The sequence below is a fragment of the Hetaerina americana genome, unplaced genomic scaffold (genome assembly GCF_022747635.1).
Source record: "Hetaerina americana unplaced genomic scaffold, ioHetAmer1.1.p SCAF_6, whole genome shotgun sequence".
Classification (NCBI taxonomy): domain Eukaryota; kingdom Metazoa; phylum Arthropoda; class Insecta; order Odonata; family Calopterygidae; genus Hetaerina; species Hetaerina americana.
In genome coordinates this window covers 42799645-42818147 of record NW_027287205.1, presented here as the reverse complement: position 1 = coordinate 42818147, position 18503 = coordinate 42799645, and the positions used below count along the sequence as shown (strand labels likewise).

General features: G+C 41.4%; 1 protein-coding gene across 1 annotated transcript in view; it reads right to left on the bottom strand.

Moving 5' to 3' along the window:
- ninaG (neither inactivation nor afterpotential protein G) overlaps positions 1–12716 on the bottom strand; it is a 41797-nt gene extending 29081 nt beyond the window's left edge. Inside the window, exon 1 of the mRNA XM_071594096.1 lies at positions 11637–12716. Coding sequence (XP_071450197.1) covers positions 11637–11790 — 154 coding nt within the window. The 5' untranslated portion in view covers positions 11791–12716. The remainder of the gene's footprint in view (positions 1–11636) is intronic.
- Between the last annotated feature and the right edge of the window lie 5787 nt (positions 12717–18503).

The window sequence follows — 18503 nt, the reverse complement described above, 5'->3', positions numbered from 1 at the left end:
TTCTTATGGTCAAAGTAGTACTGATATATCAACAATCTCTGCATTAGCGCTGTTGTTTCTTTTCAAGAAGGGCGTACATATACTCACTAGGGTTTAGGGTTTACGTAACACTGTTTTGAACGTCTTGATATCCCACCTAGTTTCTTCCACACCAAAATTCACAATCATTAGCAGCAAATTATTCCATGATCAGTTTTCTGCTATTCTCGACTCATCTCTTCTATCTTATCTTCTCACTTCGCCATAACTTTCTATGCGTACGTCTCCCAATATCATTTTGACACAAAAAAATCGTGGGCCCAGCCAGTGGTCATTGCAATAACTAGACGTGATATGCAGTGAATAAGAGTTCCAACTCTTCCCTTCCGGCTAGTGGAATTGAAATATTTGCCGTCATAACACACGGACGATGAAGAGCATGCTGTAGCGACCTATTGACATTGTGGGGGGAACGTCTGAATGTTGATGATTGGAGCAATTGAGTGATCGTGATGCGATTAGTACCGTATGAATAAACCACCTCTGATGATGGAATTACATGTGCTAGTGTTCAGACCTGTCCGGAGGAATAATAAATTAACCTAGGCTCTTCGACCCGATGCATCACATCTCGCGACCCTGGCTTTAAAGGGGAAAAAAGCCCTTGCTGCGCGCTCAGTCCTCGTCACCAGCTCTCTTAAGAAAGCGCCGTTTAAGAAAGGTTTACTAATTGGCCTAAAGAAGGCCTTATGCTTGGGCATCAATTGAAAGAATTTTCTTTGGACAACGATGGCTTAATGCAAGACTTAGCGTTTCTTATCAAAGTAATGTCTGCTCCAAGTCTCGAGGGAAGATGTTGAGTAGTACCATACAGTCTACGGGGTCATAAAAGTATAGTGTGCGAGATGTATCGTATGCAATTGAACCCGGCCACAGACGTAGATCTATATGGATCAAATCGCGATGGAGGAAGTTTTCTGATTGGAAGGGAGGACATTTCGGTGCTAACAGCGAAAAATAGGAAAGATTATGAGCGGTGAACGGCTGGGCGTATCGGAAAAATGACGTGCATTCGAGAGGAGAGAATGAGTCGCCAATTAGTTCATTTTGTTCTCCCGGTTAGTCCCTTGGGGTGAGCGTGCTGAACGTGGCTTAGTGTTTACCTTGTTGAAAAATACAGAGAAAAACTGCCCGGTTGCTGAATAATTGTCCCGTGAGGATACAATGCTTCACGAAATTATTATGTAACGTGGGATGTGCGTGAAGACTTGAAGCTAGATTAGGTTTATTACGCACGTATCAAAAGGGTGGTTTTACGTGTGACGTCACGAACTCTATGTGAATTTCCGAATCGTTTTGGCGTGTTAAAGTTCCACCGTTTGTGAAATTATAGTATCGTATTACTTTACTGAATACAAGGTCTGTATTAAATGTATTAATTATGGAAAAGGGTAGTAGGCTTTTTTCCCCGGATAGACGGCCAGACGGGCGGCGGTTTATCTAGCTGAGTTCGAGGGAGGAGAGTCTCAGGAAAGGGTGGAGGTCGGTGGTAGTTGGCTTCCAGCCTTGCGGAGTGCGGATCTTTTGTTTGCGAAACCTCTATAACGTGACCTCGTTACGCTCCGCCATGAACCGGTTTTTGGAACAGCGCAACGCAATCAAATTTTACGTGAAACTGGGTGAAACCGGGAAAGAGTCTCATGACATGCTCAAGGCAGCTTATGGTGATAACGCCATGGACCGATCGGGTGTTTTTGGGTGGCTTTTCTTTCGAGAGGTCAGAGAAGATGTTGAAGACCCCGAAGGTTCAGGACACCCTTTGGCCTCAAAAAGTGACGAAAATCTTGAGAAAAGTGTGTGCGAAGTTGGTGCCACGATTGCTCTCAGACATACAAAAGGAAACTCGCACGCGGATCTGCCAAGAACTTATCGACCATGTGAGTGAGGATCAAAATTTTTTTAGACAATGCCCCACCAGACTTCTCCCTCTTCCCTCGCCCCAAATACGTGCTGGAAGGACGTCACCGCGGCTTGGTGGAAGCGTTAAAACAGGCCGTGACGAGGAAGCTTAGCAGAATTTCGGGCGCCGCCTTCCATAAGGCGCACGAGGCGTGGAAAAGCCACTGTCAGCGGTGTGTGGACGCACAACGGTGCTACTTCGAAGACTTTTGAGTGAATGTATCAATTCTGGAAATACATTTTTTTAATCGACTCAGTGCTTCTACTTTTGACAGACCGTGTATAGCATTTCAGAAGTACCATTATATGGTAGTTGGAAAAGAGTGTACAAATTGGGGATATCCCATCTTACATAAAAGCTAAGGAGTCCGTTTTTGCTCTAAGGAGGTACCTTAAGGCTCGTTTGCTGATATTCCTCTCCTTGTTTGTCATCAGGTGTCGTCACCAGCGAGCCAACGGTCACAGTTCATTATGCCCATGGCCAAGGCTTGGACTCAAACCCTCGACCATTGCATTAGCTGGCGAGGATGCTACCCATATGACTAGTCCAGTCACATAATCTTCGATCCATAAGGTAGATGGTGACACACTTACAGGTAGTAGCTCTCTCCAGACTAGTATTTAAACACCCCTGACATCCCGTCATAACAATAACCCTGTTCGTTATTTGCGGGATATTGGGTGGACAAATGAGGGTGCGACTATATCTACGATGCCAAAATGGCTCTCGCTAGTCATCAATCCTCATCCGCAAACATCGCCCGATATCCGCATCTGTGATTATCATAGAGGGCGTGGGGCATTTTTGTCCTCATAACCGTAGGGATATCCCAAAGAGCTCGCCTGATTTCCAGGAATGGGAGCAATTATCTATTATGCGTGATGTCATCAGACAAACACCCCAATCGGATGGGCGAGAAGCAAGATGACAAGGTACCTTCAATCTAGGTAAAGCAAAACTTTAGTTATCCCTCCTCAGGATAAGAGCTGGAAGAAATCCCCTGATGGTGAATATGAAGCGTAGTCATGCCTTGTCGCAGTAGGGTCACCTTGGCCGTTAGGGGACTTTGGCACTGTACTTAATGAGTTTTGAAAACAGGGTTGTCAAAACAAGTAACAGAAATTAGAAATAAAGCCTAATTTCAAAATAAATATATTTTTTGTGGTACAAAACGATGAATGCGATGATTCTTGGAAAAAATAAAATAAGTGCGTTAGATTGAGGCAAGGAATAAAATATTATTTTAAAGGAAATCCTAAACAATAGTACTTCAACGCAGTTGTAAGTAATCTATCGGTTACGGGTAGGTTTCAGTCTGTTCTAACTACTATTATATAATATGAAACACGCGGAACTGAAATACGCACCGAAAGCAAATAAATCACGGAGGTTACTTTGTTTAAAATTGTTACGAGGAGAGAGTGAGCGTGACGGGCATGCTGGAGGAATTAGGTTTAGAGCCTCTTGATTCTCGAAGTAAGCAGGCAAGGCAGACTTTCTTCGAGGTATTTATTATGGCGCCAGATTATATTTCTTAATTTGACCGTTGGGATAAATTAAGAGAGATAGACACCGATACAGACAGATTCAAGTACAAGTTATTCCATAACTCTATATGTATTCATAACAAAAAAGTAGGATTAATTAGAAGAGTAATGGGGAAATGTGATGAAGCGTTGCAGATAAATATTATCTTTCGCTGGTTGGGCCTCATTTAGAATATGCTGTTCTACATGGGATCCTCATGAAGTTGGATTAATTGACGCATTAGATCGTGTGCAGCGTTGAGGAGCTAGATTTTTTAAACGTTGTCATGACAAACTGAGTAACGTATCAAAATTATTGGAGGATCTAGGTTGGGAAGCACTAATGGAGAGAAGGCCAAATTGCAGATTCAATCTCTTGCAAAAAATTTGAAGAATGTCTCTTTAGTAATGACGTTGAAAATGGATTATTAGCCCCATCGGTAGGAGAGATCATGCAAATTAAATGAGAGAGACTAAGTGTAGAACAAGTAATATAAGATGTAATTTTTTCCACGAACAATAAGGGATCAGAGTTACGTTGTGCGACCCCGCTAGGGGGAAAAATTATGTTGAGTCAAAAGCAGTTTGGTGTGTAATTACCACCTACCACCACCCTAGCGGTGTCTTACGGGGTACTGTGAAATAATAATAATAAATAACAAAATCAACCCAAGCGCCTGAAGGTTCTATTGGATGGAAGCCTTTCCGATGACGATGAGAGTCAAATACGAACAATAACCAAAAACCTTCATAAAGATAGAGAACACATGATTTTATTTCAGGCATTGAGGGAGTAATCCACACTCAATATGCATTATGAACCTCTCGGATTAAAGAAAAGTAATTTAGAATCCCCTACTGATTGATTTGATGTATCTTCTTTCCCCTTCACAATTCCCGTTCGTAACTAAAACGCTCTAAATACCCGAGAACCTTCCTGCCATGTACGAGGTCTGTCCAAAAAGTATTTCGACTTTTGTGTTTTTTTTCAAAAATTATTTATGTACTCATGAATATCTATTTTGTCCCCTTCAAAGTAATCTCCATTAGATATTAGTCCACTAGTGCCAACGTTTTTTCCAATCCTCGAAGCACTTCAAAAAATCATTTTTTGTGATATTGTTCAGCTCCTCCTTCGATGCAGTCTTTTATCTCGTCAATCGTAGCGTAGCGTCATCCTTTCATGGGCCTGTTCAGTTTCGGGAACAAGAAAAAGTCTCTGGGGGCCAGATCTGGGGAATACGGTGGCTGCGGCATCATTAGTGGGTTGTTTTTGGCCAAAAATTCGCGCACAAGTAACGATGTGGGAGCAGGGGCGTTGTCATGGTGCGAAAGCCAATTTTTGTTCTTCCACAAATCCGGGCGTGTGTGGCGGATTACTTCACGCAAATTGCACATAACTTGCAGGTAATATTCCTTATTTACCGTTCTACCCTGTGGCAAGAACTCATGATGCACCAAGCCCCTACAATCGAAGAAAAATGTAAACAAAACTTTCACATTCGACGGAACTCCGCGCGCTTTTTTTGGTCTTGGCTCGTGCTGCAGCTTCCATTCGGATGACTTAGCTTTAGTTTCCTTGTCATAACCATAAACCCATTCGTCACCAGTTATGACCCTCTGGAGCCAATTTGGGTCGTCGCGGACAGAGTCCAACACCTCATTAGCGATGTTAATGCGTTGTTGTTTTTGGTCGAAATTGAGCAATTTTGGTACGAATTTCGCGGCGACCCGTGTCATGCCCAAATCATTGGTAAAAATCGAATGGCACGAGCCATTTGATATGTTTAAGTCTTCAGCAACTTCTCTTACGGTGATTCAACGATTGGCCAATACTATTTTCTTCACTTCATCAATGTTTTCACCTGTTGTTAACGTGCTCGGGCATCCAGCACGCTCTTCGTCGTTCACATCTTCTCGACCCTCTGAGAACATATTGTACCACCGATAAACGTTGCTTCGGTCCAAGGTTATCCGTCTCCAGAAACCACAGTCAACATTCGGAATGCGTACGCGAACTTAATCTCGTTTTTCACACAAAATTCGATACAGATTATTGGATCCATTTCTTGGAACAGGCAAAAATCGAAGACAAGCTAAAACACGTCCAAGCAAAAAAGCTGTCAAAAATTAACTGAGCATTCAAAATGGCCGAACATTTCGGCATAAGTGAGAGACATAAGTATCAACATAACGCCACAAAAAAATCGAAAATCAAGTATACGTAACCCGACAAAATTCAAAATTCGCTATGCTTTTTGAACAGATCTCGTACTTTTCCCCATCACTAAAATCGTACGAAAAATTTACGTCTCTTTGCCAATTTTAAGTATTTAAAAGGCCGGTGTCGTGTAACATTTTGTCATACTCTCATGTGACGGTATGAATTCATAAAAAATACATAATATAAAATAACAGGAAAGGTTTGAAATAAAAGTACCAGAGGGGCAAGGATGGGTCTTTAGCAGCTTGTCATTAATCTAAAGAACTACGTGGCCGCGTAGTGATATGATCGGTATGACGGTTAATGCTCTTGGGAATTCAAATGTCCACGAGCTCCGCGGTCGATATTTGAAGGGAGCTGATGACTCAACCAACAGGAGAAACAATAGGTTGTGGGAGGGATATGCAAACTTTGAACTCGTGTGAATATCCCTTCGTTTTATCGTGCTTTCCATAAATGCATTGACTACAGATCTTCATCCGGGGATTTAAAGAGGCAATGACCTAGTTTCCCTTTACACCATCATTTTTAATTTTAAATAAAAGCGAGTTTGAATGTGGGAGCTTTTTTGATAGTCATTTATTGAATTATTAGTTGTAATACAAAATTCATGCGAAGAACGATGCATAAATATCGCAATCATCCGTATGTAATATTCACGCATGCGTAGTTTTTTTACAAATGGAATATTGAATGTGCCTCATTTCTACGAGTCTGTAGGCACACATGTTCTTTTGTATGAACATCAGTGTCAGCCTTTCTCTATAGCATCGTTTGTATCGATGCAGTTCCGATTTTAACGAAAGGTTGGCAGATGGGTGGAAGAGAGTTTGCAAGGACATCAACATATATGGTGCCCATAAATTGTCTTTGTTAAATCGGGACGCACGTGAGGAATACAATAATATGAGACAACTGTGACACAAGGGGCTACGCTTTAGGTATCAGAGGGTTTTTGCTGCCATAATGGTGGGGAAAGTTTTTAACGAGATGAATTGCGTGATACGTAGTTTTCACCACGCGTAAGATAAATATTGAGCTAATCCTGCAGCACTGTCTGTTACTGAAGACGGGCGTTGAAAGAAAAGGAGAAGTATAGTACTAAAGGGGAAGGATAAAGGTTCCTGGATGTCATGAGAATGCAGCACTTATCACTTGCCGTGAAAGCGAAGACATATTAAGGCATCGAAAAGGTAAACGAATCTAAGAACTGAGTGGAGAGTTCCGTCAAGCAATTCATGAGGTCGATAACGACTGGTGGTTATGAAAACGGTAACGAAGGAGAGAAAGACCCGAGGGGTCGGCCTGTGTAAGAAATATAAAAAAATGACATAGAACATTGAAACGCGTAATGCGCTTCAATAAAATTAAATTGTGGACAGTATAATGGTTTTTGTTCAATAAAAAAATGAAAACTTTCCGCGAAATCGCGTCAATTCCAATAGGAAAAGTTGCACATAATGGTTGCGAAATGGTGCTCAAAACAGGACACCCGCTTTTCTCGCAAAGCTTCTCGCTTGTTTTCAAGTTCATTAGCGCGTTAGTTTCACCTATGCAACCTATTTCTTAAACATAAATCAGCCCATTGGCCAATACACGTGTGTCCAAAATAGTATCAAAGATGTAAGCACGAGGCCCTCGTGACTTGGCTCGTTCTTCTATACTCTGCCAAAGAAGCGCCCCCCAGGAATTTGTCCTTTCGCCTCCCCACTCCCCCGGCGCTGGTCACATACGAGATTTTATCTCTTCGGCTATTAGTACGAAGTGCAGCAGCAGTGGGGAGAAGAGCGACCGTTAGGATTTGATCCCTTTGGCCGAAGAGAGACAAGATAGTTTAAATCCAAGGAAGATAAATCAAGACGAAAGAGGATAAGGAACCAAGCTAGTCGTTTGACCCTTTATCTCAGGGTCACGGAAACTTTCTCTCGTGAGGGCCAGATGAGTGATCGCATTGTAGCTGGCAGGCCATCGGCGAAGTACGTGCTTTGATGGGGCCGTAAAAGTATTTTTTGACTGGAGAGCAATTTAGCGTCACTTTTGCAGACCAAAGTCCTCCGTGAGACTTATCACACCCGTAGTCTTCCAACTCTCTTATATTCATTTAAATTTTTGCCTGACATTCACTAACGTATTCATGGAAGCCACAAAATTCTTAATAAACATTCCTGGAAAGTAAAAGACAAATGCTCCATTAAGTCATGACCTTCGAAATTCTCTTCCTTCGGCATCAGCAGGTATTATTTAATACTCCATAAAGTCATTGCAATAATGAAGGGAAATGTCTCAATAGAATTTTTTAATCGAACGGGTGTATGACTCGGTTGTCACTGTTGGGATACGTCACCAATTGGAAAAAGTCATTATTTCCGAAACGGACGCGATCAGAATTGAAATCCCAGCTAAAAGTGAAATGGTTATTTTTCATTTCGAATCCCTCCTGTTCGTTTGCGTGTCAACTAACATGCGGGACTCCGTGCATTGTGCTTAAAATCCATTTCCCCCAATATTTTCCTTAATATGATTAAATATTATTTGGCCGTCTCATTACATAAAATCGTACATGCAGATTAATTAATACCGTCTTTATTTTTCCGGTAGATGTTAATATCCTTATGGCAATATATAATTGCAGTGCAATGGTTGATGCAAATATGCAAATACGCAGGATATATTAAATATGTAATAAAACCACGTAAACATTTAGGAAAAACGGTCGTGCAAGCACGCAAACATCCGAAAAACTATATTTAAATCTTAAAAATAATATATACACGTAATATAATTTACATATTTTATTTACCCACATACGGTTATGTAAGAACAAAATACTATACTTCACAAATTTGGACTGTAAGCGTGGAGTAAAAAATTTTGGCCATGAGGTGTAATACTCTTTCAAAAATGAGCCATACACCCGGCTGATATAGAATTGGTGATAAATTATATGCACATGCAACAACAAACTGAGAACGCAAAATACTGGTCTCTGAACGAATACTTGGACAAGTAATGAGTGTCTGCTTCTCTTATTGAACCGGATAATGAGCGTTGAAAGCCGAAGTAATCGTCTCTATGTAGGCAAATAATCGCCATTGCTCCCACTTTTTAATGCCTATTCAATCTTTTTTCTGAACGAAAGACCCAATGTTTCACAGGAAGAGTTAAGGAAATACGATAAACGAGGGTGTCACTGAGCTTTAAAATGTTCTATTAATTATTTTATGTGGATTGCAAACGTTGTCGCGCAATATTCTCGGTACAAAACTGATTTCGTGTCACTTTGGCAGGCGTAGCAGATAAAAAAAAAATGTGCCGGCAGCAAACAATGTCTAAGCGTGAATGATTCATACTCTGTGTCAAATATGGTCTCGTAGATTATGTCCTTGAGTCCCCACCACTCATTCCAGAGAATCAAAATCCCTTCTCTATTTCGCTGATTAACTCTGAGACTAAGTGGAACTAAGAAAGTATTTCTTTGATTGCATTACTAATCCAACAACCTGAAGCCCGTTTCTCAAATTTACAAGTCTACAAGTTCCCGTAATTTACACATACTGAGTCTGCTGATGGTGGAGCGTATTACATTGCACACGAATTCGAAAGTTTTATATTACACTTCAGAATTTTGAGATGATACGTATATCGACCGACGGCATTCAAATCGAAACGGCCCAAGGCAATCTCGCAATTCATCAGTCCCATTCATGAACGGCTCAAAGTAAAATGCATTATGGATACATAATGTAAATTTTAAAAAAAATGAGACAACAAACAAAGAAGAAGGGAAAACAGGGAAAATAAAGAAAGGAAAGAAGAGAACAGAAAGAATTTCCCACCGAAGCTTTCCTTCCGTTTCTTGTTAAAATTTATTTTCTTTCCTTCTCCTTTGCCCTTGAAGTTTTTCCTTTGACTCTACTTCACAACACCCACGTTCGCTATTAATTTTTGACAAAATAAGTCTGTGAAATATTATTTGATCCGTTACATTAATTTAATGCGCCTGCGGAAGATACTTCAGAAACTAATTGTTTTAGAAATTACATGACTGGAGGCTTTTGAGTTGTGGGTGTCGTAAAGAATTCAAAAAAATAGTCATAGCAGAGGGGTTAGCAGACGCGGAAGTGTTATGTATGGTGAAGGAAGAGAGAGACTTGTTGGGGAAAATTCGAAGAAGGCTGATGGAGGATATATTGGGTGGATAATGGGATGCTGAAGGTTGTTATGAAAAGGAGACTATTTGTCAAGTTGGAATGAGAGAGGAATGCGTGTTTTGGACGGTATATCTGAAGGTAGACTAAATGAAATAAAACAGTAGACAGTGTAGGCCGTTTATTCCCTGGGTTTTTATGTAATAGTGAAAAATATTAAGAAGTGAAAATAGCCCAGGCATTGTACTGATATGTCTAATAAACTTATGACTATTTATAATTGTTTTCAGGGACTGCCCGAAAACCTTCAATCGTTACTCGTACTTCTCGAGTCCTTATCATGATACCTTCCCTACACGTGGTTGATTTTTGGATTCAATCTATTTTTGGTTAAAGAGCCTCATCCTTTGTCAATGCGATTCTCTAGTCACTTCAGCTGGGCCAACCTGTTAAAGACTCCCAAAAGAGAACGATTGCGTACTAAAGTTGTATTCATTAAATTTTTTTGAAATTAAATTTTAATTCGTTTTTTTCGTACCGGATGTACAAAATACGTGTCATCTACTTATTATTGGTGCAGCCATCATCAAACGAATGATTCATGGGGTCGAATCACAGGGAGCCTTCAGCTAAGAACATTTGGAGGCACCTCCCAATTAGAGCTGAAGTATTCTAGTTCACAAAGGGAGCTTTGGTTAAACTTTTCCACGATCCATTCCTTTCCTCCCTCTCAATTCCTAAGGCTTTTTTTACTTTCTCATTCCACCTTATTTCTATGAATTTACTGAGTATTAACGTACTAAATTGCTTAGCGAAATTTTGAACTACCTTGCCAAGATGGCAACCCTCTGATTCCTGCAAGCAACTTATCTCCTTTACAAAACTACTCAGAGAAACTGCTTTTATATATGCAGAAGAGAGAAACATTTGGATCGCTAATTTGAAAACTTTCGAAAACATTGGACGCACAGGTTTCTTTCTACCTGTTTTGGGTAGTCCGACTAGTTTTTGGTCCATTCTGAAAATAATTTAAAAAAAAACTTCAAGATGAGTTTGGTGGATTATGAATAGACCTCGTGAAGCCCGTTATGACACGGTCTCCGTAAAAAATATTAGGATTAGTCTTTGTTCATCGAAACGACAGTAAGAACGATGGAGCTTGTTCAATTAGCGTAATTTTCTGATTGGAGAATTTTATTCTTCTTTAAAGCAAAGGAGCAAATCCGATGATAGCTGAATGAATTGAAGTGGTGATGTTTAAACCACACAAAGTAAATAAAACAAAAAAAATATTAGAATATTAATAACTCTACAAATACTAATATGATAGCAAGGTGCATAGAGTCTACTTTTGCGATTACATAAGAAAATTGGGTATTTGGTGATAACCCTAATTGGAAAACGGCTCCTGCTCATATCTCCTTTGCTCATAAATTTCATGGCGTGTGATTATTCTCACATAAACCGGCGGCGGTGACGGTGCGGAAATGCAAATTAATGGAGTAGGACTTAACAGTATCAGCTGAGGGCATTTTCTGAATGTTATCCTGAATTAGAATAAGCGGCCTTACAAAGCGGAAATTTAAAGAAATCACCTGTGTGATTCGCGGCAATTTTTTGACTGACCCGCTTGTGAGTATGACGTTTTCACGATGACGAGAGATACATCAGAGCGAAGGGAGACCGCAAGTGGACGCAGCGTGAGAGGCGGGGTGGTAAATGAATAGACTGGAGGTGCACACGTGCAATACCCACGGGGAGGGGGGACGACGGATCGTGCGTATTACTACGCTAATTACCTTTGACGCGGGACGTCTTCTCCCGTGACCTCGGTCGACCGGCGGCGGCGACGGGGGTTCCTTCCCGCGACGCCGTCGTCCCATTGTCGGGGTTGTTCGCGCTCTTCGCCCGGTGGCCGCGAGCGGAGGCCGACTTGCTGCGAGATGCGGCCATCCCGCGCGGTTGGCCCGCGATGAAGACGTCGACCCGGGAGGAGGAGACGAAGAGGACGGCCTTTCTCGCACTCTCTCTCCCTCTTCGCCCCGGGCCGTGTCCGCTCTTGACTCGGGAGTGACGGCGGCGACTGGAGGCACGCCACCCGCGGAGAGAGAGAGGGGGGGTGGAGAGAATCGGGCGAGGGGGATGGAAAGAAAGGAAGAAAAAGGCCTCTTGAGAGGCGGCCGCGACCAAACTATTCTGACTTTCCCCCTCGCTTCCGTATCCCTCCTGTCTGGGGGTCGGAGGCGGGATATTCAGAAGACGTGTGCGTGCGACGAGAGACGATCCTGCTCCAAGCCCTCTCGTATCCACGTCTATCCCGACCGGGCGTCGCTATCCGTTTGTACCTTGTTTGTTTTTTTCGTCAAATCGGAATCTCTTCTTTCCCTCCCAATCGATTGAGGAGACTCGACGTGGTCAGTCATTTATGCGGCTTCGTCCTGTTTCTCTCCTCTTGTTCACTCCTTTTCCTCCCCGCCACCTCTGGCCCCCTGGCCTCGTTGTTACCTCTCGAGGGAAAAATCTGGGTGGATCACGAGTGAGGGTTAGCGAGAGAAATGGATTGGGGGAAGGGATACTTTTCACGGGGCTGAGAGAATCGTTCTCGTCGCCCATGTTTTTCTATGGGATCGCCGCGACTGATGCAACCGTCCCTTTGCATGGCGGGGCTGTGGACAGTTTTGAATGGGGAAGAAAGTAAATTAATGAACGTGACTTCCCCTTCCGTTTAGTATTGCCCCTCGGGGTGGGGGGGTAGGTGAGAACACGGGAAGCATCGAGCGACGGCTGAGAAGAAGTGCACGAAATTGGGAGGAAAGGGTGTCAGGAGTGCGGGCGGGAAGGAAATGTGGTGTGGCGGATCAGGCCAGCGCTCTCGCATCGATCCCCCGCGACCCTGTTTTCAGTGATGGAAACAAAACACTGAGCGGATCCGCGAGGCAATCGAGTGTCGAGAGCGGTTATTTTAAGAGCCGGCATTGAGTGGTGGGGATTCAGGTCGTCCAGCCGTCCATTACCTGGCGAAATGTGTTATTGCTATATTTTGCGTGTACGTTGACCTTTCTGCTATTTCCCTCAGGCGCGTAGCTAAATGAGTCGCAGTTATTGATCCAGCTCGTAGGAGAAAGGATTCCATCATTCGGTGAGTGCGTCAAGGTGAAGCATTACGCGCCCTTTTGCGTGCAGAAAACGAATCCGTAAACGTTATTGGTGGGACGTTGCAAAACATTCACCTTGAAACGTTGCAAAACACCTTAAATATGCAAGGTATAGCCTGTCGTGTCAAAGAAAATGTATTTTCAGATTGAATTCACGGGTATACGCACTTACAGGTGATGTATGAAGATGCATGAAGAACCTATCGGTAGCTGATTAAAATAAGGTATAAAGCGGAGAGTAAGACTGGCAATAAGAGTAAAGAAACAGTAAGCAGGGCAGGCAGGAATTATTTTTTGCGAAACGATTAAGATATATCAAGTGAGATTGTTAGATAAAGTGATGGTGGCGGCTTACATAATTAAAAGGCCGAGAACCGTGTGTAAATCAATATTATGCCGTGCCTTTTTGCGAAAATGTGAACTGACCTATGAAGCCAGATGTAAATGCCAGGGAAGGTTAAATGAAGTTTTACTTAAGATGGATCCGGAAGAGAAAAGTTATTTTTTTTTAATCAGAAGAATTTTTTACGATAAAAGTTTGCGCTGCCGGATTAGAGAAGAACAGAATTTAAATTAGGGATTTCTAAAGCTGTTATCTCCAGATTAGCAGCTACCATACAGAATAATTGAGTTCCTGTAAAACTGTGATAATGGTAAATACAACATTGATACTACAAAAGTCGGTTACATTTACCAAAAGGTAGCTCGAAAGATTAATTAGCTGATACTCGTACTACTAAATCATAGTAGTGTTTGTCGTTGTTTAATAATCTTCGTACTGACTACTAAATATCGTAATTAACAGTGAAGGATCTAATGTATATTTTGGGTGTAAAGGTGTCTGTTTTTTACGCCCACTTTCGTAAGATCCAGAATTAGTTATTTGGGCTTCATTCTGGGAATTATCCAGACCCTATCATGGGGCTATTTAAAAATAGTTAAGCTTAAAGAAAAACATACGCAAAATGGAGGATATCACATACCCACCTCTCTACTGAACGTCGTTTCTCTTCAAATGATTTTTAAAGTTGTGGCATTTTGACCCTTCGGAAAAAGTGATAACTTGGTCAAGGATTTAGCTGAGCCAAAATAAGTGCATCTTATCGTACATGTGCACGTATGAGCCTTCGTCAGCCTCCCTAAAGTTTTGAAGGACAATGAAGGTTAACTTTGGCGAGTTTTGCCACTGGTATGTGAATAAGGTAGTGCAGACGGAAAATATTCATAAATTCGAATACCTCTCTCCTAGTTGATGACTGGAGAAATTTTCAGCGTAGTCGATTTCTTCCTTTTAAAAAGTTTGGAGTGGTGCACGATCATAAATAAAATCATTGAAATAAAGCACCAGTCATTCCTGAATCAAAAGCTACGGGTTCATTTTATTTTCATACGCCTATACAAAGCAGTCGGTATTGTCCTTCTTTTTACAAGGGCGTCCTTAACGATTTCGGGGTATGGACACAGCCGTCTGCACGTCAATTAAAACATTCATCTTTGAAATAGTTAACTTATTATTATACTCTGAAAGTGATTTTTCGTCCCTATAAAATTGAATGCTCATTTTTATTCAATTATTATTCATGGCAATATTTCTCTTTTGATACTCTAATATAACAGCTGGTAAAAATTGCTGTCAGTGCCAGTTTCATCGTAGACATGTTAGAGAAAATCGTAATTAACCAGCGTTAACTCTTATTTGATTCCTTTAATAATACTTAAAAATTTTAGTAATGATGATGTTGATATTAAAAACCAGTGAAGACAATTAAAAAAAATCACTTGTATTGCCTTTACGTCTGAAAACTCGCGGAAAGTGCCGAATATGACGTAGAGGAAGATAGCTTAGGTCCAGGCATACTCGACGAAGAGATAGAAAGGGCATCAAGGGAGATGAAACTAAATAAGGCCGTGGGGGTGGATAACATTCCCGCGGAACTATTGAAATGTTTAGGAAAATGTGGGAGGAAGAGGCTATATGGGCTGATTCGTAGTATTGACGAAGGAATCTGGCCGGAAGACTTTGTGAGATCAGTTTTAGTTCCTATTCCGAAAAAGGTAAAGGCCACGTCATGTGAGGACTATAGGACGATAAGTTTGATATCCCACGCAGCTAACGTTGTTTTCGGGATCATAAACAAAAGGATAGAGAGTAGGGCAAATGATTACTTAGGGGATGATCAGTTTGGGTTTGGGAAGGGGAGAGGTACGCGTGATGCCATTGCAGTAATGAGATTATTAATCGAGAAGAATATAGAACACAACCAGGAGGTATTTGCCTGTTTCGTAGATTTCGAAAAAGCGTTTGATAGAGTGAATTGGGAAAAACTAATGAGTATATTGCAGAATATAGGAATAGATTGGAGGGAAAGGAGGCTAATCCGCAACCTGGTCATGTCTCAGACTGCTCAGGTGCGAGTGGGGAACGGGGAGTCCGGATAGGCAGTGTTAGGAAGAGGTGTAAGGCAGGGTTGTCCATTATCACCGTTGCTGTTCCACCTGTATGTAGAGGAAATGATCAAAGAGGCGTGGGAAGAACTGGAGGTAGGGATGGAAGTGGGCGGGGAATTCGTAAAATCAGTAGGTTTGCTGATGACCAAGCTTTAGTTTGTCAGTCAGCTAAGGGGCTGCAAGCATTGCTGAGTGAATTGGAAATTCAGTGCGACAGTTATGGGATGAGAATCAATATTAATAAAAAAAGGTTATGCGATTTTCTAGAAAGAAAAAGGCTAAGCTGAACGTTAAAATAGGAGGGCAAATACTTGAGCAGGTAGAACAGTGTACGTACCTCGGAAGTGTTTTGGACCAACACGGTCAAAGTAGTAGGGACGTAAGGAGAAGAATTGCGCTAGGAAAAGAGGCTTTCACTAGGAGGAGGGAGATTATGACAAGGATGGTGAGCAAGGATATTAAAAAAAGACTCGTAAAAACTTTGATATGGAGCGTAGCTATGTACGGCGCGGAAACGTGGTCATTGAAGCAGGAGGATAGACGTAGAGTGGAGGCTTTTGAAATGTGGGTGTGGAGAAGAATGGAGAAGGTGAAATGGACAGAGAAGAAAACAAATGAGGAAGTACTTGGTGTGGTGGGCGAGGACAAGGGTTTGTTGGGAGAAATCCTATGGAGGCAGGAAAAGTGGATGAAGGGGGTATTGACCGGCAGTGGTATGTGGAAGACTGTGATAGAGGGGAGAATGTTGGGCAAAAGAGGAGAGGGATGGAACAGGATAGGGATGTTGGACGGGATGAAGGGAGGAAGAAGGTACTCAGAGCTGAAGAGGGACCTGATGTAAAGTAGGATGTTGTGTTTTGCTAGGGGTCACAAATTATTTAATTAGTAATTATGTCCATCCAAAAACCTACCTTAACTGGTAGATTACCGAATAATAATAATTATTATTGTATATATATATTTTATATATAAATATATACATATATATATATGTATATATATAGATATATGTATATATATATATATGTATATATATATATATATATAATTATTAAGTAATCTACAGGTTAAGGAAGGTTTTGAATGGACACAGCTACCGAACAATTATTTTATACAAGAGCATAAGCATGCTCTTGATGAGAGATACCAAGGGATCCGCAACTCAACAACTCATGCGACAGATAGCATACTCCCCTCGACGTGCTCTAGGTGTGGCACCCAATAGGGGATCGGAATCATTTGTAAAATTTTACCTTCGTCGTGATTCTGACCCGGGACCCTCTGTGCGAGAAAACAGTACCATAACTATTCGATCCCCTTTGAATCTTTAAAACTTTAATCCATGGCGCAAAATACTCATTATTAAAATAAACTTGGGATATTCCATATGCATTTTTACTCTCCTTCTCGCATTTTCAATTAAGCAGTTACTAGGTATTAGTGACGTTGTTGCCAAAACTGCAAATTTGATCTGAGTGTTCTGTGAAGCTTGATACGTGGGTCATTCAATTAGTTCTTAGGAAAAATAAAAAAACCAATTAATTTGGTAGATTTTTCATTTTCATACAATGTAACTGACGTAGACGATCCCCATGCAACCCCAAAAAACCATGGTCATCACCTTATCGGCCGATTTCACGGTTTTCGTCTTCTTCGGAGCCGGATCCCCTTTAGGAATATACGGCTTTGACTGTCCCGTTTGTCTCTAGAGTGTAGTAATTTATCCACGTTTCATCTACACTTATGTATCGATGCAGAAACTCGCCAGGATTACGATGGAAGCGCGCCAAACCAGCCTCCGAACCGACAACACGATTGTGTTTATTCTCTACTGAGTCCAAACGCGGCACCCATCTGGCCGAGATTTCTTAACACCCAGTTGTCGCACAAAATTAAGAACACTGCAACAAGTAATATGCCTGTGGCCTCAACTAATTGGCGAACTTTTATTCATCGATCACTCAAAATGTTATCTTGTCTTCTGTCAATCATTTCGGAGGAAGTAACTTCCACGGGACATGTTCAACATTTGTGGATGCACGGCCACGTTCAAACTCATTTTCCCAATTATATACTGTGAAAAAATAGGCGCAGATTTTCCACGAACTTGGTCCATCTTCGTTTTGATCTCTTTAAAGTTATCAAGGTACGGTATAGGGTGATCAAAGTTACGTATTAAACCGCGAGCAAAATTAAATAGTCATTGAACTCAGTAACATAGTCTGAACCGTAGGTACGTTGATTTTGGTAGTGAGAAATGCAATTATCGACAAACGCTGGCACGTGTCCTTAGGATTGTTCGAACATGAGGCCATCAATCTGAGAAATAGCTGATTCAAAAAATTAACCAAACTATACTGGCGATACAAATTTTACAAAATTGAGGTGATTATATTGTATGTACATACCTTAAGCACGCAGAGAGCCTTTCCTGGGTAGACAAGAGGCGCGCGATAATAAGGTACCTGTCGATCTCACTCAAGACATTAATTTCTTAGAACTGTATGATTGAAATTTGAATACATTTCAAACTCATGCTCATTAAAGATCCGGAAATAACTTCTCACACTCGCCATATCTGTACCTCTTTGATCCTAAACAGCTAATTCAGACATTTCTCTCCACTATTTTCTTAGTAAATAGACCAATTACTTGTTCACTTAATTTTTTTTCCTGCAGATTAATCAGATTCTGAATTCATAATGCACATTCAAGTATTCTTAACAGATACACCGCCCAGACTGTACAACCGCTCAACTTGAACACTTGCAAGTAACTGTCCGAAACAGGTGTCTATCGGAAAAGATAAAAGTTATTTCAACTTATGGAGATTAGCCAACCCCAACATGCCTTGGGCGCAGTGGTCATAAATCACCTTTGTCATTTTTTCATTATGCGAGCATCGATTGAATATGTGTGCGTAATCAGGTAGTAGTAGAAGTTGGCGATACATGTCGGTAAGCGATCAGAGACTGAAGTTTCTAAAGCGGACTGAGAATCGCCATCCAAAGGCGCTTTGTGGGTTGTAAAACACCCGTTTAAAATATCCTACCCATATAAGGT